Below are 22727 nucleotides of genomic sequence, written 5' to 3'. Positions count from 1 at the left end.
CGAAATAATTCCCAAAGTAGTGTACAAATCCACGGAAAATAATCTCACAAACAAATGTAGGCTAGACCTTACTACACTGTTTCCACATTCAGAACTGGGAGAAATAGACTGAGTAATTCTAGCACATTAAACAGAATACGTGAGGTAATTTGAAACTGTAAATTTAGAGTGAAAGTAATACCGAATTAGAGAATAATCAAACACTCGAGCAAAAAACCACGTGTCAGTTTCAAGCAAACTGGTAACGTTCGAGACTAGGAAATAACTCTACGACGAAAATGAGAGATTAAGCACATGTAACGCCAGACAGTAAAAAATTCAGGTAACAAACACATGAAGAGCAAAAGCGACGAATAATACAGATACGTATATTTTCGGACGGCTGTACAACAAATACTACAAATTGCAAGATCATTTTACCAATGCAAGACTCTAAGATCAATGAATGAATACCTCAACGGTTTCTGAGCTCCGGCCAAAATACCGGCTGAGCGTCCCTCTCCATAGGACCCTACACTTGTAGACCTGGCCGAGTGCCTTGCTCCACTGACTAATGGTGCTAGTTTTCCGAACGAAGAAAACTTTCCATAACTCACAAATCAGAAATCTGCACGTCATGCTTTCCAGTGCAACACGTGCATTCCATAGACTTCCTTAGCTACATGGAGCACGCGGGATAGCTACAAGGAGAGGGATCTACCATTAGTGGCAGCGTTCATACACACGCACACACATCCCTCCTTGCCCGTGACACCTAACCCTAACCTTAACCCTAACCCTAAACCCTAACCCTAACCCTAAACCCTAACCCCAACCCTAACCCTAAACCCTAACCCTAACCCTAAACTCTAACCCTAACCCTGACCCTAACCCTGACCCTAACCCTACCCTAACCCTAACCCTCACCCTAGGGTCATCACGATACGTAGGTTCTGCCATCGTAGTACTAAAATTAATTGTTAAAAGGGGCTTCCGGTTGAACATGGGAAGCAATGGCTACCAATGGAGTTGACCTATCGGCTGGCAAGTCACACACACACACACACACACACACACACACACACACACACACACACACACACACACACACACACACACACACACATATATATATATATATATTTTTTTTTTTTCAGTGTACCTCGGTTGAGGGCCGAGTGAGTTCTGCCGGGACTGAAATGACTATGCGCCGGAAAAAAAATAGGGCCGTTAAATACTGAGCGGAGCGGTATAAGACATGTTACCGAATCAGTTTTGGATTGCAGCCTGCTGAGAAAGTTCTTAAAACCGTATCTGTAAAAATCTGAAATCTGTTAAAAAAAAAAGTATCTTTTGTAGCGAATTTAACTCAGTGAAGGTGGTTGTGAGTTCCACATGATAACAACACGAATAGAAAAGTTATATTTTCTTTTATTAGTACAAAATGGTTGAACAGATATTTTTACTTCGGAATTTCTTGTTATGCTTGATTGCCTGGCAACTGAGACTGAGTAAGGAATTTTTTTTTTTTTTTTTTGGTTCGGATGTGACGATAAACCGAGGTCCCGTGTGCAGCACGCACCTGGCGCACAGAAAAGGAACCCAAGGCAACAAAAGTTTTCGTTCTTTGTCTGGCAACTGAAACGTGATTCTGTTGAAAAACGTTATTCCACACTAGGTGGACCGGCTACTGACACCACTGAGTGTTATGCAGGCACTGGCAAGGCCTGATTTGCGATCGAGTTGGCCAGGGTTAAGCTGCTGTGGTAAGACATTTGTCTAGCAGATGTGGCGAAGCGTATACGGATTAGTCCGAACGCTGTGATGCCTCCTTGAGAAACTGAACTGAACTGGAAAACTTCCTTTGTATGTTTCAGTTGCAGGCAAGAAGGAGATTATCTTCATTCTACTTGTTGGATCAGTTGTCGTATTGTTGTCATAAGTATTAATGAAATAAAATACAGTGAGAAATCTGTGAAAAAGCTTTTCAATATTAAAATCTTATGTTTGAATTTCGCCTGAGCTAGATTTGCCTGGGCTGGGGAAGTGATGAGAGACACCGGTCGGAGCAGTCACGTGATATTAAACGTTAAATTCGCGAGATAAAAAGTATGGCATCCTACCTACGTGACCAGCTGTGGAGATTCAATTGATTTATTTGGAATTGAATACTATTTATTCACCTGATCGACTCTGAGTGCATGCTATTATTCAGTCGGTTAGTAATATTGATTTGATTTAGTTGTTTCTGTAGTTGCTAGCAGTAGTGCAAGTTTTAGAATTGTCCACACAACCAATTCTTTTGAGATGTGAAAATCGGTTGTTTTTCGCTAATGTTTACAGTGGATTGTCAGCAATTATTCCATGTTATGTATCGTACTGCAGATTTATTATAAAAAACCAAAACAAAAAAAACAACCCAAAAAACAAAAAAACCCACAAAAAACAAAAAAACAAAACAAAAAACAAACTATAGACGAATAAGTACATAGATAAGTAAGTCAATAGACGTGTAGTTACATTGTGCATTCCCGATATAGATCTACTTATAAATATGTATGGAATTTATAAATCATACTTGTGACAACTTACAAACTAAGGGCCTTGTTCACATGGGATTGTATTTGGATGTGATATTTTATATCGGAGGTCTTCAATCTTCAATCTTCAAATTGGAAGGTCAGCCGTCATTACTGACTATTAATGACCTGTGTGCGCAGAGGCGTAAATACCTAGCTAAAACCTAAGTAGACCTATCTTTTCCTCCGGAGGGGGTGACAATGAGAAAGAGCATGTATACATACTCCCTCCCACCGTCCCTCCGGAAAAAAAAAAAAAGGGGGGGGGGGGGGGGGGGAGACTAAACTGTGATCTTGTTCAGCTCCCTCTTGAAAGCTGCCAAGGAGGGAGCCTCTGCTGCTGTTGCAGGCAGGGAGTTCCAGACGGGGATGGTTGATGGGAAAAAACTGTATTTATAAGGGTCAGAGGAGGAGCTAAGATGGACAAATTTGTGTCGATGATTTGATCTTGTTCTGCCGGATCCTTTCTTGAGAAATTTGTCTGGAGGGATGTCTACAATGCCGTTGACCATTTTATACATCAGGGTCAGCCTTTGTCTGTTCCGCCGTGATTCGAGGGATTCCCATCCTAGTTCTTGCAGCATGTGTTACGCTGCTGGTCCGCCCGTAGTCAGTGTGTACATAACGTGCTGCTCTTCTTTGCACCATTTCAATCTTGTTCCTTTGACCTTCTTTGTACGGGCTCCAGACTGATGAACAATACTCCAGGTGCGGGCGTACAAGAGTTTGGTAGGCATTGGCTTTAGTGGTTTTATTGGATGTTTTTAGATTCCTTTTTAGGAAGCCTACCATGCTATTGGCTTTGTTGGTGACTCTTGTAACATGTTCTTTCCAGTTTAGATCATTTCTTATGTCGACGCCGAGATATTTTGCGCTGTCAACATGCTCGAGGGTGTGTCCTTTTAATTTGTAGTTGTAGCTGATGGGGTTCCTTGATGTTGTACAGGTAAGGACATTACATTTTTCTGGGTGGAATTCCATTCCCCAACGCTGTTCCCAGTCAGACAGTGTGTTGAGGTCTCGTTGGAGCATTTTACAGTCATGGATTGTCTTGATGATAGAGTAGACTATACAGTCATCAGCGAACAATCTAATATTGGCCTTGATGTTCTGAGGCAGATCGTTGATGTAAATCAGAAATAGGATGGGGCCTAGAACTGTCCCCTGTGGGACTCCGCTGATGACAGGTGCTGGCTCAGATTTTTCGCCGTCAACTACGACGATTTGGGTGCGGTCAGAAAGGAAGGCCTTGATCCAGTCCAACGTCGATCCTCGTATACCATAATGGTCCAGCTTACGGAGGAGGCGTTTGTGGGGGACCTTGTCAAAGGCTTTGGAGAAGTCCAGGATTACCATGTCGGTCTGCTGTCCTGGTTTTTGGCGATGTGTTGGAACAATGTTAGCAGTTGAGTTTCGCAGCTCCTTCTGGCTCTAAACCCATGTTGTGAGTTATCAAGTATTTCATGTTGGGTCAGATGGCGCATGATGTTGCTTGCGAGGATGTGTTCTTGCATCTTACAGCATAGGCTGGTGAGGGAGACTGGTCTGTAGTTAGCAGCAGAGTTACGATTGCCCTTCTTGAATACTGCTGTCACGTTCGCCATTTTCCAGTCGTCTGGTACACATCCATCTGCCAGTGATTTGGTGAAGATAATAGAGAGCAGGGGCGCGATCTCATCTGCGCACTCTTTCAACACTTTTGCTGGAATCTCATCAGGTCCTGCTGCTTTATATGGGTTGATGTTCTTCAGCAATTTGCGTACCCCTTCCTTGTCGATCGTGATCTCGGCCATTGCAGGGAAGGACACTCCCGATGGTGTTGGGATTTTGCTGCTTTTTTCTCTCGTGAAGACCGACTTGTACTGGTGGTTTAGAATGTTGGCCTTTTCTTTTGGGGATGCATATAATCTTCCTTGGTCTCGAAGTGGAGATACCCCTGTACTGTCACGTCTGAGAGATTTGATGTAATTCCAGAATTGCTTTTGGTTGCTCCCTTTCAACTGCTCATCATCGCTTTTGGGAGGATCAATGGTGTTGTTGATGTAAGTCCAGTAGGCATGACGTTGTTCCCGCTGTACTTTGCCCTTCATCTGTAGGTACTGTCATTTTACTGAGGGGTCAGATGAGGTTTTGCTCTTTCTAAATTTCCCAGCAAGTTTTCTTTTCATTGACTTGATGTGGGGGGTAATCCAGGGTTTATGGTTGGATTTGTTTTGGACAGTTTTTGAGTGACATTTAAACACTGATGTTTAATGTAGTTGTTTTTCGCATTTTGTTTACAGTTAGCTGTTAGTACTGTGTACATATTATATATATATATATATATATATATATATAATATATATATATATATATCTATATATCCTATTATTGTATTATGTATTCGTCATAAAAAATATGAGATCTTCTGATCCAATGCGTCAGGATGTCCATGTAAAGCCCCCTTGTGCTCAATGCCCAATCACAATTCGGTAAAATACCCTCTCGTATCCCCTTAACCTTTCTACAATTCCCATTTTCTTTAATCATAGTGTAATGAATTTAATACAATTTTTCTCTTTCTTTCGTGATTTGCGTTTTGTGTTTTTGCAAACTTTATTGCCTGGAACAAAATGACGACGCATTTTTGAGGTTGTTAACGATGTTGTTTACACTGGGAGAGGAAAGAGTTAAAAATGAGACGGGAAGGATGGGGGTGTCGGGATTTTATCTACATGTGTTCATATTTTGCCAGAAACATGCACTTCTTGATATTTCCACAAATATCCTGGTTTACACACATACGCACACACAATCATCTCACTCACATACATACATGCACACGCACGCACGCACACATATTCACAAGAGCGCACACTCACACACACACACGCACACAAGAATAATATTGCTCATCCAAACAACCTAACCCTTGTGTTGAATGTTGATACAACTGTTTTCTTCATTGTCAAAAGCAGATAACGGAGGTTGATATTGGAGAACTACACAGAGCCCGTGTAATAATGTCGGTGACTTTGAAATGTTTTTGATGTTTTTGATGCGTATTTGTGGTTGATGTATAAAACAATGAAAGTAAATGAAACGCTTCAATGCCTGCGATGTTACAGCTATAGTGATATTGTAGCGTGACGCGGTGACATTGTCACAACTATATGCACTGTTCAAAGTGGGATGGATGTTGTTCACTGGAACCCCTCAATCCTGTTATCAATACCTCTTGATTTTCTTATTTATTTACTGTAAACAGTCTCATTACAGTTTCATTACTCATTGTACACTATTTTTCTTTTTCATGAGATATTCAAAAAGTGACATTTTAAACAGATGAAAAATGTCCGAAAACATTCGAGGGTAACAGATCAGAGAGTGAATTTGGCGAAATATCAAAAACAACAACAAAAGAGAACAAACAAAAGGAAAAAAAACTATTTTCTTTTCTGTGCCGGGCAGATATGGAATATTAGATAACAGAGCTAAAACCTAAGCTTTCTTTGAAATGTAAGAAGGAATTGCAATCACGATTTATCTCTAGTCCAACACTCACACACACACACACACACACACACACACACACATGAGTGCGTGCACGCACGCACATGCATAAGCACACACACACGCACGCGCACACACACGAGCACGCACACACAAACACAGAGTTTTGATTTTTCTTTCTTTGATGTGTGTGTATTTCATTGGGGAGGGATGCAGTGTGATTTGAAATGTAGAACAGACCTCCGGGCCGCTCCTCCCTACAGGAAGTGGTTTATTTGCTGTTTTTGAAATGTGTGATAAAAGTAATATGGTGGTGGTGGTTTTGTTGTTGTTGTTGTAGTTGTAGTTTTGTATCTTTTAGTTTTTTCCCCCAGATATTTGTTTCTGGGTAAATATTATTTTAAAGTGACATCTTTAAATCAACATACACCATTCTGATTTCTTTCCAATTTAGATTGTTGACATTGGGTGTTGTTTTGACCCACTTGTTTTCTGAGTGTAAAGATTATTGCTTCACTCCTCGTCTGAGATATGTGATTGGCCGGCTGGTATTTTTACTGTCTAGTCTAGCGTGCCAGAGTTATGAATGTTTTTGTCTGTGAAGTTGTACCTGCGTTACAGTTATTTTCATTATCATTATGAGTGGTCAGATTTAAGGACATGTCAACAGATAGAAATGTATGAAAATGTACACCCGCGCCTGCCATGTGCAACACGGGGTAAACAGAGAACACGTGATTTTTGTTGTTGTTGTTGTTTTTTGTTGTTTTTTTTTTCACAGCTAAATGGGTTTGTGAACAGATCAATCCTTTTTTTTTTTTTTTTTTTTTTCTTTTTTTTCTGTTTTGGTTTTGGTTTTTTGTTCTTTTCTGCAACACACACACACACACACACACACACACACACACCTACACACCTACACACACACACGCACGCACGCACTCACTCACTCACCCACCCATGCACACACAGCCATACATGCTTCTCCCGCGCGCGCGCGCGCACACACACACACACACACACACACACACACACACACACACACACTGCACACACACAAATTAATATTTGCATCCAACCCTTCAGGAACGCGCGCATTTTAATAACACGTAGCAAGTGCAGTCATAGCAATACTAAAATATGTGCTCCTCCATTGCTTCACTTGGTAAACTATTCGATGTCAATTATGCCAAGATTCAAACTTAAGGGGGAAGTGGGGTGTCTTGGTGTTTTGATTTTTCTTTCTTTGATGTGTGTATTCTTTGATTGGGGAGGGATGCAGTATGATTTGAAATGCAGAACAGACCTCCGGGCCGCTCATCCCTACAGGAAGTGGTTTCATTTGCTGTTTCTGAAATGTGTGATAAAAGTAATATGGGGGTGGTGGTTTTGTTGTTGTGGCTGTTTTTTCCTTATTTCCCCCAGATATTTGTAAAACGCACACACTCACTCACCCAAGCACATCCACCCATACACAATTCCTCACTTGTTCGCACACGTGTGTGCGCGCACACACACACACACACACACACACACACACACACACACGCACGCAACCATTTGTGTGTGTGTGTGTTTTTTTTTGTTTTTTTTGTTTTTTTTGTTTGTTTTTTTGTTTGTTTGTTTGTTGGTTGTTGTTTTTTTTTGTTGTTGTTTTTTCCAAAGACAGGTTGAGGTGTTTAGATGATGAAAAAAAAAGGTAAGGGGAAAAGGAATTTTTTTTTTTTTTTTTTTTTTTTTTTTTTTTAATTGTACATGAAGTTTCCCCCCCTCCCCCACCTCGCCCCCCCCCCCACCCCCCGTGAGTTTTGCCTGAAGGTCAAGGTCAGAGGCATGTCAGGATGAACAGTGAACATGGTTTGTGCCCAGCTGGATGGATAAAGGACAGTTTGATGGAACCTGTTTCGGTTCCCTGCACGCCCACACCTACACACACACACATCTCCCTTCCTCATCCCTACCCAACCCCGATCCCCCACACACATACATACAAGCAAACCTCTTTTATTTTTATTTTTTAAATTTTATTTATTTATCTATTTATTTATATATGTACCTTTTTTGTGGTTAGCTCCTGTCCATGCTTTAAAAGAATATTGTTCAAAAAATTATGGATTGCACTTTTTGCTCGAGAGCGAAAGTCCAGATTATCAGCCTTTTTGATTGTTTTTCTTTTTTTTCTTTCAGTACTCAGTGTTAGTGCCGTATTGTTTTGTTTTTGTTTTATATGTATGTGTATTTTCTGTGGAACATTATATACGTGTAATAACCATTCTGTTCTTTGTTTATTTTTATGTTTGACTTTGAACCATTCTTTTCTTTTTTATTTTTATGTTCGATTTTGATAAAAACAGACAGGGTTTATCAGATCATGTACAGAGGGGTAGATATGAAATCTTTAGACTATAATTAATGTCTAGTCTTTCAATAATTTCAGCTAATGTTCAGGGCCTAGGGTGACTTTCAAAAAAGACGTGATGTCTTTCAGTTTCTTAGACAAAAAAATACGTCAATATATTTCCTGCAAGATACCCACTTTGTAAGTAAACAAGAGAGACAGATAAGAGCTGAATGGGGATATGAATGCTTTTTTGCATCATATACATCACAATCAAGAGGCGTAGCAATTCTGTTTAATAATAATTTTGATTTCAAAGTAAAAAATATAATTAAGGATGTTCATGGGAACTATCTGATCATATCAATTCAAACTATGGAAAGAAATATCGCACTGGTAAATATTTATGGTCCGAATAGGGATAATCCTCAGTTTTATGTAGAATTAAGTAATAAGATTAAAGAACTGGAATCCGAAATAATAGTAATTGGAGGGGACTGGAATCTAGTTTTGAATCCACCATTAGATTACAGTAATTACAAACATGTTAACAATCCTAAGGCACAAACAGAAGTTATTAAATTGACAGGTGATCTAGAACTGGTAGATATATGGCGGGAAATAACCCAGAAATACATAGATTTACATGGAGAAGATTAAATCCACTGCAGCAAGCTAGATTAGACTTTTTCTTAATATCCGAAAATTCACTAGCTAATGTAAAAGATGTAGACATTTTGTTCGGATATAGGAGTGATCATTCTTTTATTTCAATAAAGTTTGAGTTTAGAAAAGATACTCGGTCAAGGAATTTTTGGAAATTCAACTCATCACTTTTAAAGATAAAGAATATGTAGATATGATAAATAATACAATTGAAAACATAAAAGAACAGTATGCTGCACTAGTATATAATAGATCAGAAATATGTAATATTCCCATAGAACATTTACAATTTACCATATCGGATCAGTTATTCTTAGATACCTTGATAATGGAAATAAGGAAAAAATCAATAGAGTATAGTTCTAGAAAGAAGAAAAAGGACACACAAACAGAAAAGCAACTTGAAGAAGAAATTACAAGCTTAGAAAGTAAAAGTTGTAAATCTGAGGAAGATTTACAGCAAATACAAGAGAAGAAGAATAGTTTAATTACACTAAGAAAAACTAAAATACAAGGAATATTGTTAAGAAGCAAAGCTAGATGGGCAGCGGAAGGAGAAAAGGTATCAAAATATTTTTGTAACCTTGAAAAGAGACATTATGTTAGCAAACAAATGTTTAAACTAGTATCTAAGAATGGTAGAAATTTAGATAAGATAGAAGATATGCTGCAAGAAACGAAAGAGTATTACAACAAATTGTATGAGGAGCAGGAAGTAAAAGACATTAAGTTAGAAAAGTACGTTAATAATTCGCCTAAACTAACAGAGACAGAAGCCAACTCGATAGAAGGTAAATTAACTTTGAATGAGGCATCACTAGCACTAAAAAATATGAAAAATGGTAAAAGCCCAGGAACAGATGGAATGACAGTTGATTTCTTCAAATTTTTCTGGAAACAGATAGGTGGTATTGTTGTACGATCTTTAAATGAAGGGTTTGAGAAAAAAGAGATGTCCATTACACAGAGAGAAGGTATCATAATTTGCCTACCAAAAGGAGATAAACCCAGAGAATATCTTAAAAACTGGCGTCCAATATCTCTGTTAAACGTAACTTATAAAATTGGCTCTACCTGCATCGCAAATAGAATGAAAACAGTCTTGGATAAACTTATTAATGAAGATCAAACGGGTTTTGTATCTGGCAGATATATAGGAGATAATCTAAGGCTTATTTATGATATAATCTATTACTTGAAGGAAAAAAATCTACCAGGACTATTAGTTTCAATAGACTTTGAAAAGGCTTTTGATTCAGTTAGTTGGAAATATATGCATAAAGTTTTAAAACATTTGGGTTTTGGTGAGGATATTCGTAGATGGGTAAAAGCGTTCTACACCAATATGAAATCCTCAATAGTAGTTAATGGTAAAGTATCTACAAGTATACAGATTGAACGAGGCTGTAGACAGGGAAGACCCACTCTCGCCATATTTGTTTATTTTGTGCGCAGAGATAATGGCTTGCAAAATTCGTCAAAATACAAACATAAAAGGTATTAAGATATCAGAGGTAGAATTTAAGATTAGCCAGTTTGCTGATGATACGTCTTATTTTTTAGAGGGTGACAAAAAATCATATGGAGAACTGTTCAAAGAACTAGATGATTTTGAAACAGTCTCAGGACTCAAATTAAATCACGAAAAAACATGCAATGTATGGCTGGGAAATAAGCGTAATTGTGATACAGTTTATTTATCAAATTTGAAAATGAATTGGAATCCACCACAGTTTAAAATCCTTGGGCTCTGGTTTACTAATGATTTAAGTAATATGATAGATTTAAATATAACTGATAAGTTCAATGAAACAAAAAAACTGTTTAACGTGTGGATAAAAAGACCAATTACACCTCTAGGAAGAGTAGCTGTCCTTAAGTCGATTATCTTGTCAAAATTAATTTACTTATGGATTATGCTTCCAAATCCACCAGATAACAGTATTCAAGAATTGCAAAAAATGTGTTTTAATTTTGTATGGGATAAAAAGAAGGACAAAGTTAAAAGATCAGTGGCAGTGCACAGTGTACAAAACGGAGGTATAAATATTCCACATATTCTATCATTTATAAAAGCTTTAAAACTCACATGGTTGAAAAAATGCTACAATATGTCGTATCGTCCAAAATGGAAAATTATATTATCAAAAGAATGTCCAGAAGTTGAAATGTTACAAGAATATGGCCCAGTAGTTCTTACAGTTGGAAGACGTATAATAAACCCCTTTTGGAAAGATGTGTTTCGTAGCTACACAGAATTTTATGACAAAACTGATATACATGTTGAGCAAGATATCCTGATGGAACCTTTGTTTTTCAATAACAAATTTAAGATTGATGGTAAAGTCTTGTATTTTGAAGACTGGGTCAGAAAAGATGTTTATTATGTGAGAGACATTGTGAAAGGGAATGGACATTTTTTCAATATTCAAGAAATCCAAGATAAAATTGAAAATCGAGTCCCAATGTTAGAATTCTTTGGTTGTGTTAATTCAGTTAAAAGTTTTTTAAGAGAAAAAAACATAACATTTGAAAACAATGATCACAATGGAATCAGCTTTAATAAAGCATACACTACAATGATAAAGGCACCAAGAGGAACGAAATGTTTCTACAAAATAATAATTGGAAAACCAGAAAGCCAAATGCCTGTAAAAATTGGGACTTGATTTTTGAAAACAAGCTTGATTGGAAAAACATTTTTTTCAATACAAAAAAAATCCATGAAATAAGGTTGAAATGGTTCCAGATGAAAATTAATTACCATATTCTTGTGACAAATTCGGTTTTGATGAAGATGGGAATACTCCCACATAACATGTGTAATTTTTGTAAGGATGAAAGAGATACAATTCTGCATTATTTATGGGAATGTAACCATGTACAACATTTTTGGAAGGAGTTTGTGAGATATTTAAAAGAAATGTGTTTACATTGTGATAGACTTAAACTGAATGACACACTGGTGCTTTTTGGACATAACAAAATGAAAACTGATGAATGTTTCTCATATATCTTATTGACAGCTAAATTCTATATATACAAATGTAGAATCAACAAAGTAAAACCAACATTACAAATGTTCAAAAAGGACCTCAAACAGGCATATGAAATAGACAAGTATGCCTTTAACATAACTATGGAATATAACAAGTTTGTGGAAAAATGGGCACTTTATAATTGTTTGATACAAGATTAAGCTTTTCAATGATACCTTGGAACTTTGACATTGAACATATATTGTTTTGCTGTTATAGATTTGTCAGTACTTAGAACTTAATTATATGCCTACCCTATACTTTCTAATGCACAAAACATATAAATTCTGTATCTGTAAACCTTTGTCTGAATAAAAAATGTTGAAAAAAAAAAAAAAAAAAAAAAAAAAATATGAGAAACATGAATTGAGAAATTATTATGACACACACACTGAGTCAGGCTCATCGAATCTGGTCTTTCATAATGCAGCTAGTTTCAGTTTACTGATGATTGTTCTGGTTGGTACATGCTGGTTATAGTTGGAACTTGGACGTGACTGTCAAACAGTCATACTACGTAGTATTTTTTTCATCATTTATGAACTGGTGTAAGGGTTGAAGTTATATGAGTATGAGATTCAGTATTCTTAAACTGTTCCTTATTCTGGCAGATGATTTTTTATGGTTATATCCATAATTTTTATTAAGAATTTTGAGATTCTTTTTGATGGTTATAAATTGTGAATTAACTGGCAGAGTGGCTCATTTATTTTAATCTTAGGAGCTGAAATATGCATTTTACATGACTCACACTGTCACAGACTTACAGTTACAGAGTTGAAATTTAAGTTTGAAAAATCAGCTTAAGATGCAGTTCAAAAAAGGTTTTATAGATTCATCTTATTTCAACAACAAAAAAAGTATTCCTTACAATTAAAAGAAAATTATATATATTTATTTCATGTTACCCCATTTTGGTAAATTTAGGTGTTGCTTGTTTGCATTATATTTTTGTGTGTGTTGCATTCTGTTTCAGGACAAGATGACAATTACAATTATTGAGAATGTGCGGGGCTATTTTGGGTCTCGGCCTCCCCTTGTGATGTGCATGATCTTCCTGGGGTCCATGGCAGTGGGGCTCATCACCTTTGCCTATTTTGTCAGCGACATGCCCAAAACCATCGTGGACCAGGTCAGTGAAAAATTGTCTGCCTCATTAGCTGAGCACATGTTGTCAAGTCTCATTAATTTAGACTAGTGGTTTAGTAGTGGGCACTATGTTTAGTATTGGATATATATATATATATATATATATATATATATATATATATATATATATTATCTGATTTCTTGATTTTTAAATTTTATTTATTTATTTATTTATTTTTTTAATTTTTATAGATTTTAACTTGTTTTACTTCTCTCTAGTACATCTCTTCATCAGTATATGTGATAGTAAGGGAAACAGTCTTTACTTGGTTGGATGCAGCAGTGCATTTTTTTCCCCATTGATTGAATTTAGAAAATAGTAGTCATGTCTTTTCTGGCTATCTTGCCATTATCTTGGTCATTGGTGTTTTTTATGGTCTCCTAGTGACCAATCATTCATAGTTTTGCTTCCCCGTGGACAGCCAGCACTAAGAGAAAAAAAACACACACAAAAAAACAAAACAAAAAATGGTGTGGCTGTGTATGGGGTGAGCGTGGAATGAATGGTGTGGGAGGAATGCCACTAAATTGGTGCAGATGACTGGGGGAGATAAAAAAGAAAAAAGCAGAAAAAAAATCTGTGTCCCAGCTTAGTTATATTTATTGTCATTGCTATCAAGTGCAGTTACACATATGATGCTGAAACGTGTGTGTGAGTGCGTGTGTGTGTGTAAAAGATTGCATCTGTTGTAAACTGTTACGGCCTGTTTTCAGTCTTAAAGAAAAACTCAATGCGAAAATATTGACTGATACGATGTGTCTTCGGGTGTAAGAAATTGGGCTATATCACTATCATTGTCAGTTACAGTTATCATGGTGATGATGGAGTCTTCTGTTGGACCAACGGATGAGTAGGCAGGCATGCTTATCTGTCGGTGTGTGTCCTCATATGGGAGAAGAGACTGATTCTGGATGTGCAGCACTTCCCACAGGTGTTGCAAGGGAAAACGTCTCCAAAAGTTGAGCCCTGCTTCCTTCGCTCACGCTTCTCTTTAGTGGCCAGTGTTCTCTTGTTTTCAAACATATTTATGCCACTGGAGCACAGCATCCTCTAGCGAGAGCGGTCAAGGACATCAGTTTCCCAGGAAGCGATGTCTATGTCATAGGCTTTGAGGTTTGTCTTCAAGGTGCCCTTGAAGCGCTTGCAGGGTCTTCCAAGTTCGCGGTGGCCTTCCTTCAGCTGGCCATACAAGAGCACCTTCGGGATCCTGCTGTATGTCATGCGGACAACGTGTCCTGTCCAGCGTAGCTGCCACTGGATCAGCAGGCTTTCGTTGCTGGGCAGGCTGCTCCTCTCTAGGACCTGGAGGTTGGAGACCCTGTCTTGCCACTTTATGCTGAGGATCTTTCGTAGGCATCTCTGGTGAAACTGCTCAAGTTGTTGAATGTGACGGCGATACGTTGTCCATGTTTCACAGCAGTACAACAAGGTGGTCAGCACAACAGCTCTGTAGTTTTTGATTTTGGTGCTGAGCCTGATGCCTTTGTTGTTCCACAGCCTGTTGTTGAGTCTGCCAAAGGCGGAGCTGGCCTTGGCGATGCGCAGCGTCACTTCTGCATCAAGGGCTCTGTTGCTGCATAGGGTGCTGCCCAGGTAGCAAAACTTGTCGACTGACTTGATCTCTGTGTCATCGATCTTGATTGCAGGTGAGTGGGTGGCAATGGTGTTTTGTGAGCTAGCTGGTTGGTACATGGACTTAGTCTTGCTGAGGCTGATGGTGAGTCCAAAGCGCCTGCAGGAGGTTGAGAACCTGTCCAAAATGAACTGCATGTCCTCATGGGTGTGTGCAGCAAGTGCGCAGTCATCAGCAAAGAGGAACTCTCTCAGCAGTGCCTCAAACACCCTGGACATGGCGTGGAGTCACCGCAAGTTGAAAAGTTTGCCATCTGTGTGAAACTGAATGTAGATGCCCCGGTCACAGTCTTGGAAGGCATCAAGAAGGCATGGCAGAGAAGAGAATGGAGAACAGTGTGGGTGCCAGGACGCAGCCCTGCTTCACTCCATTTACCACAGGGAACGGATGCGATATGTCAGTATTTTCCTGTACTCTCGCCTGCATGCCATCATGGAATGATGCAATCAGCTGGATTCGGCTCTCTGGGCAGCTGAACTTTAGGAGGATCTTCCACAGACCACGGCGGTTGACCATGTTGAAGGCCGTAGTCAGGTCTACAAAGACCATGTGGAGTTCCTTGTTCTGCTCACGGCATTTCTCTTGCATCTGGCGTATGGCAAACACCATGTCACATGTTCCCCTGCCTGAGTGGAAGCTGCACTGTGCTTTAGGGATGACCGTGTTGGAGTCATGGTCAACCAGTCTGTTCAGTATGATGCGGGTGAAGATCTTGCCGGCGATGCAGAGGAGAGAGATCCCATGGTGGTTATCGCAGGATGTTTTGTCTCCCTTCTGTTTGTAAATGTGAACAATTGAAGCATCCTTGAAATCCTGGGGGACCTCCCCTCTCTCCCAGATAGACTGGAGCAGGCGGTCAGCTCGTCTGTCAGCACCTCGCCTCCATACTTGTAGATGTCAGCCTGGATTCCATCCACTCCTGGTGCTTTTCCTGATGTTGCCAGCTTCAGGGCCTTCCGGGTCTTGGCCTTGGTGGGAGGGGCAGCTAGCGAGTCATTGACTGGTAGCTGTGGGAGGGCTGCAATTACCTCATCAGATATAGACGAGTCCTTGTTGAGGAGGGTGTTGAAGTGCTTTGCCCAGCGGGCAAGGGTGTCTTTCTTGTCTGTCAGGAGGGTGGTCTGGTCCAAGGCTTGGACAGGGGTTGATCCTGTGACTCTCGGCCCATACACAGCTCGGAGACCATCGTGGAAGGTCTTCATGTCATGAGCATCAGCAGCAGACTGAAGCTCTTCAGACTTTCTCTCCCACCAGGTGTTTTTCATCTCACAGTAATGCTGATTATGTGACAAGCATTAAGGCCTTGACACAGGCTTACTTGATCACTGATGTGATAACCAGCTTTTCCAGTTGCAGCTGACAAGGTCATTACAATCAGAATTGAAATAAACCATGAAATACCAGACTACTTTGTGGTAAAAGATAAAAACTTAGACATTGAACAGTATCATTCTGATGTTTTCTTCTTCACTGCCAGTTTTCTTTGACATTAAAATAGATGACAACACCTCTGAGTTCGATTAACTATAACTAACCACCATTAAAGCACTTTTTCATCTTGAGATTTGGTACTTTGATTGGTTCAAATTCAAGCTGTGCTGCACATGTATATTATTTTTGTATTAAGTCCACCAGAAGTGTTTAATCAGTATAAGCTAAATCCAAATTTCCAGCTCTGTAAGTATCAGAATAGGAAATAACCCTGTATTAATATTAAAACGATTTTTCATTCATTTTTCTGACATTACACAGTTGTTTCCTTTTTGCCTTAAACTGGTTGAGTTCTATGTATAGCAGGCTTACACTAGGATTCAACTGTACAAGATCATTTGTAACCTGCCTGCGGTGTACTGTTATTTGTAGCTGGGGTGTTTTATGTTTGATGTTGTAGACTAGTTTATGTATAGAAGTTGAATAACACTTCAAACTCGTGGATTAACAGATTGTGTCAGGTTGGAGTTGAAACTGATTTATTTCAAATGTTGGAGTTAAAATTGGCTTTAGTGTTTGTGTAACTGTGTTCCAAACTGTGTCTGCTTTTTGCCTTCACCACCTATCAGTCTATCCTTGGAGAGCAAAAAGGTAACACTCTTTTGAATTCTGCATGCTGTCATGTATTCTTCATGTAAATAATGGAGATGGAAACGGTTTACATTTTCTTGGAGCCAGTCTTTTTTTGTTTGTTGTCTTGGTCAGGAATTCAACAAGTTCATGGAGCGCTTGTCTGCCTTGAACCTGTGTGTTGGGGATGAGCGAGGGGGAGGAGTTGTAGGAGGAGGAGGATCATCCTTGGCTAATGGCTCCCAGCCTGCTGTGGCATTGGGGTTGGGGAGGATGAGGTACGTGGAACGCATGAGACAGGCCGACAGCTACGTGTTCAGAGATCAGCAGCATGGGAAGCTAGTGACCTCTGTCATGACCAGTCCTCCATCGGCTGCCACTAGGAGCTCAGTTGTGTGAGTGATGCTGGCTGCAGTTTTGAGTTATTATGTTCCTTTGTTAGTTTGTACCTGTGGTATTATTACAAAATGCCATACATCTTTCTTGTGCTTGTTTAACATAACCATTTTATAAATAATGGTAGTATATTTACAAAAGAAAAAGAGGCAGTTGTGAGTGATTTTGTGTGGGAAGTTATTTACGCAAAGAATACTTGAAATATGTACACGTATACATATGTAAAAAAATGTTTGAGACAGAAAGAGAAAAGACATTATAATGACACAAAATATGATTGCACAAACTGACCAAAATTGCATGTCTGGTTGTAGATTTTACTGTGAGGTGTAACAGCAAAGGGAAAGAGAACTGTTTGGTTTGCCTGACTCACACATTGATGCATAGTAATTTAGTATTTATGATATCTTTGTGGTTTATAGTATTGTGATATTATTTTTTGTCAAAGCAGGTTTCTCTGTGTTAAATTTGGTACGCTCTCCCTAAGGAGAGCTGGTTGCTACATTGCAGTGCCACTGATATATTGTTTTCCTTTTTCTGTCTCCAAGTCCATTTGTTTCACTATTACATATTTTTCAACAGAATCTTTCCAGCCATTTTGTATTGATGCATTTTGTTATGTGCATGCTGCACAAGGGACCTTACGTTTGATCTGAAAGACTTGCACCCAGACTACCACTCAGAGTCTGGTGGAGGGAGGAGTTAAGAAAAAAAAAAAGGTCCAGTCCATATACAGGATTTGAACCTTGGACACTTCTTTCCTATTGGTTGCGTTACCGCTAGACCTTTGCTCCACTTTATTGTTGTAATTTGGAACAAAGTGGATCAGCTGGAGTACTGTTGTTGTTTTTTTGTTTTTTTTTTGGTTGGTATTTGACAGGAATGTGACGACGACAATGGTTCTGGAGATAGCGGCCAGCTCTGGCCTTTTGAGCATGGCCACTCTCCACAACTGGACCTCAGTCTCAGCCACAGTGTGGGCCAGCCAGCTTGGTCGTGCTGGTAAGGCAGTCAGTTTATCAGTAAATCCATCAACTCACTTTAGTACCCTCGTAAAAAAACAAAGAATATTGGCTTGTGGGTGAGAATAAAGCATGGGATAGTATAATAGTAAAATAAAGTTTTTCATACACAAATTTCCTTAACATCCAGCATGTCAGTTTATCATCTTCCAGAAATAGGTAGGTAGAACTGTTTCTCAGAGGATGAGAGGGAAATAGATCTTGGATTTTAGGAGCTAGCTTTATGTAACATTTCTCATTGATTATTATTTTGAATTTTTTTTTATGGAGCGCACTGGTATATAAGCCGCACCCGCTAAATTTAGGAAAAAAATTAACTTCATACATACATAATCTGCACTGGCTTATAAGCCGCACTTATTTCCGGTACCGGAACACATACTGATACTACAGAAAAGCTGTCAATACTGTAGGTTATGAAATAAACACAAGCGGGAACAACACAAAGAAAAGCAAGCGAAAATACTGCTAGTGCCACAAAAAAATAAAAAATGAACACAACGAAAATAAGATCCATAATTTAGGGATAGTCACATTTATTCAACGTCATCCTACTAACTGAATCCACTGAAATCTTCGTCTTCAGTGTCCGAGGTGAAGAGAACCAGCACAGCTTCCTCCGCCATCTTGTCACTGACTTCAGCCTCGCTTTCACTTCATGAACATGAACGCAAAGTGGAGGTCACTGCTGGTTCGCCACTTGCACTGTCGTCTGCTAGGTCAATCGTCTTCAATTTGAAGGCTGCATCATAGGCATTAAGTCGCGTTTTCGGCATGATGAGGGTGTACGCTTGAGCAGAGTAGAACTGAATGCTGATCTGAAGGCTTTAATGTGTGGGGATTTGATTTATAAAACATGAACAGTTAGCACACTATCGTGAAGCTCATCCAAAAATTCATGGACAGAAATCATGATTTTGGTGAGTTGAAAGGCAGCTAAGAATAGACGAGAAAGTGACACTCCCGGGATAATTAAAATCCTCAAATAAGCCGCATCATTGTATAAGCTGCAGAGGTTGAAGTAGGGGTAAAAAGTCCAGGCTTATAAACCGAACTTTACGTCATACATCCCATGTCAAGGAAGTATTCTTTTGAATATGGATTTTAAAATGTGATGGGGATATACATACATGCAGGAAACTAAAGGGAAGCAACTTTGTTAATGGTGTTGTTGCTCCTCAGCATTCCACTATTTCAGTTGACTCATCACTGGGGGTGGGGTATGTGTGTATTGTCGACAGAATATGGCCAGGACATGGAGGCCAACGTCACCATGGTGTTACCCCCCTTGGGGAATCACTCCCGCCCCTGCTTGACTGGCCATAGGGGCCGCTGCTTCAGGGTGATGTCCTGCGTCACTTTGACTGCCCCTCGCCACTTCTTCCCCCCCACACAGTGAGTTATGTAATAACGTTGTGAAAGGGTTGAGGTACTTCTTACACCCCCTCCACCCCACCCCCCCACACACTGTGAGTTAGAGGTCATGAAATGGTTAATGGATATGAAGTGGGCTTTTAAAATTTTTTTTATTTTACCAATGTTCATGGGCAGCAGTTTTCCATATTCACTTGTTTTAATGAGTGATGTCTGATGTATATAAATTTTTTTGAATTTTAAAAATTTTATACATACCCTGTTCTTTCGGCAACCATATTTCCATTTTTTAGGAATGGATGTGGGTTGGTTGTGTTTGTGTTAACATGCCCCACCAAACACTGACACAGATTGTGAGATTTTCAGCATGCACGTCTGGTCTGCTGTACATGTGTACACTCAAAGGTTAAGGCACCGATGGGTCTGCGCATGCATTGTCCAAGGACACAGGAAAAATCTCCAGTTAACCTACCAGGCACCACTGGGATTTGAACCACGGACCTCACAGGTCCACAATACAGAAACTTGTGAAAACCACCTGTAGGGATGCCATGGGCTCTTTCTGGATAAATTGTCCCCACCTTCCGGAAATCCTGCGCTAGAAATTTCCTCTTTTCTATAGCTCTTTGTGGCTTTTCCCTTTTCTTTCTGCTGTCTCCATCTTTCCTATTTTTGCATGGCAGCGCCATTCTTGTGTATTTAAGAAAAAACACCAAACCCCTTGAATGTTTGTTTTTTGTCTCGTATGACCACACACACTTACGCACATACATGTGGAGTAAACAAATAAGAGTCAGACTTTTAACCCCCCCCCCCCCCCCCACTTCTTCCTTCCTTTCTGTTTTTCAACCTATGAAACATTTGTTGTCTTGAAACTGACCATACATGAAGTTCAGTAAAACTAACCTTAACCATTTGTTCAATAATGGTATGTTTATTGGACAACCACTTTTAAAAATCTTTTTTTCTTTTTCTTTTTGAAATATTTGTTCTTTAATGGGGTGTCTGTTTAAACAACCACTCTTTTCTCTCTCTTTGTTTTGTTTTGTTTTTTAACCCGTGAAACATTTGTTTTTGTTGTGTCTCTGCCAGACGACCGGATGCAATGGACAAATGCCACAGAGATCCAGAACTAGGGGCAGAGAACCATCTCCACGGGGAGGTGGTCTTTGCGTCCGAGCGCTGTGCCAACGCTTCACTCATCCAGCTGCAGCTCATGTATGACTCGGCCCATCACGCTCTCATCGACATGGTACGTGTGGGGGTGAGGTGATGGGTGGGGGTGAGGAGGATCATGCATGTCCCTGTCTTGTCTCTTCTCTCTTGCTTGCTGCATTTGGTTGGGGAGTTTCGATTAAGTCATATTTTCTAACAGTTTCATGCATATTAACTCTGCGAGATATGCACACATAATGGGAGTTACAGGCATGCATATACATATATATACACTTGCGCATGCCAATAATGAGACAGGTAGGCGGCCTGTTTTGCAAATGACTCCATGTTTGTGAAGTGCTTAGAGCTCGATCTCTGAACAAGGATGAGCTATTAAGCACAATATAAGTATCCATATCAATCAGTCAGTTGATGTTTGCATATAACTGACAGGCAGACAGACACCCACATCAGCACACACACACAGTTGTCCATAACCCAAACACTGAAGAGTACATCATACTAACAGATGTGTATACATCACATCCAGCATAATGCTCACACACAGACAGAAACAAACACACACAAAGCAGCTTGCTTGCCCACACACATTCTCACAAATACACAAAACAGCATGCATGCATATAGTCAGACAGACACACTCACAACACACAGAATGCATACACAGCACATAATACATAACATTCACACAGAACACACACAGAACAGACATAAAGACACACTCACACAGTCACACACACACAACACACATACCAGATGAAAATGATCAGTGTTGTGACTGACATAAGTGATTGACACAGTGGTTGTGCTGTGTGCTCCAGGACCGCTCTGCCATGAACCTTCACCTCATGCACTCCAGCTACTTCCTCTTTGTCATGGTCATCTCCCTTTTCTGCTACGCCATTATCAAAGGTCGGCCTCCCAAGGTCAAGGTTATCCACACTCAGTGTCCCTCAGACAAGGTAAATGGGGGTGGGTTGTGGGTAGGGGAGCTAAATGTGAGTGAGAGGGAGCCCAGACGAGAGCGAGAAACACTTGAGTCTGTGTGTGTGTATTTGAGTGAGTGAGTGACAGTTGATTTTTGCTTCATTGTTTTTCAGTTGAGTTTTATGTTTGTTAAGCTATGGACCAGGTTTGAGTTTTTAGATTGGTGATGGAGGATCTTAGACTTGGAGTCAGAGGATAGAGCTTGTCTTTAAAAAAACAAAACAAAAAAAAACCAAAACAACATATGTGGGAAAAGTCTGTAAAGAAAGACAAGAAGGCAGGCGAGTTGAGTGTCCGGAAAACTTGTACAACAGTGGCGTTTGAGGGGGGGGGGGGGGGGGGGGGGGGGCAGAAAGGTGGCTTTATCCCCCACCCCCCACCCCCTGTGGGGATGCTGAGAACTCTTCCACAATGAACAGTATCCCCCTCTTCTGGAAATCCTGTGCCACAGTTTCCATCTTTTTTTTCTTTTTCTTTTTTCTCCTATCACTCTTTTTGTTTCAGGTCTTTTCATTTCTTGTTGTCATATCTTCCCTTCTTATTTTCTCCCTTGCAGGTCAGTTGACCTGTTGTAATTTTTTTTAAATTTATTCATAGAAAGCCTTGGATTTCTTTGGTCTTTTTCTTTCCTTGATAATTGGGCATTCTTGGTGTGGTGCGTGAGTTGCCCATTATATTTGTTTTGTTTTGTATGCCTTTTATTGTGTACACTTTTGTGTATGACATATAATCTTATTTCATTCAGGTTAGGTTGAGTTGTTTTTTTTATGGTGAAAAATGGGCAGAAAGTTCACTTTCAGAGGCATGTCCAAGATTTGTGTGCATTAATACAATTG

The 22727-nt window shown here is 39.6% G+C and overlaps 1 protein-coding gene across 3 annotated transcripts in view; it reads left to right on the top strand.

The window, feature by feature from the left end:
• Positions 1–2074: 2074 nt before the first annotated feature.
• LOC143288649 (transmembrane protein 248-like) overlaps positions 2075–22727 on the top strand; it is a 28701-nt gene continuing 8048 nt past the window's right edge. For 2 of the 3 annotated variants that reach the window (XM_076597318.1, XM_076597317.1), the window contains exons 1-7: positions 2075–2197; positions 13069–13224; positions 17072–17331; positions 18213–18334; positions 19596–19749; positions 20821–20980; positions 21726–21866. In XM_076597318.1, the coding sequence (XP_076453433.1) occupies positions 13075–13224; positions 17072–17331; positions 18213–18334; positions 19596–19749; positions 20821–20980; positions 21726–21866 (987 nt within the window). In that variant the 5' untranslated portion in view covers positions 2075–2197; positions 13069–13074. The remainder of the gene's footprint in view (positions 2198–13068; positions 13225–17071; positions 17332–18212; positions 18335–19595; positions 19750–20820; positions 20981–21725; positions 21867–22727) is intronic. The other variant, XM_076597320.1, reaches the window with a different exon arrangement.

Source organism: Babylonia areolata, chromosome 12 (genome assembly GCF_041734735.1).
Source record: "Babylonia areolata isolate BAREFJ2019XMU chromosome 12, ASM4173473v1, whole genome shotgun sequence".
NCBI lineage: Eukaryota > Metazoa > Mollusca > Gastropoda > Neogastropoda > Buccinidae > Babylonia > Babylonia areolata.
This window is presented reverse-complemented; position numbering and strand designations above follow the sequence as displayed.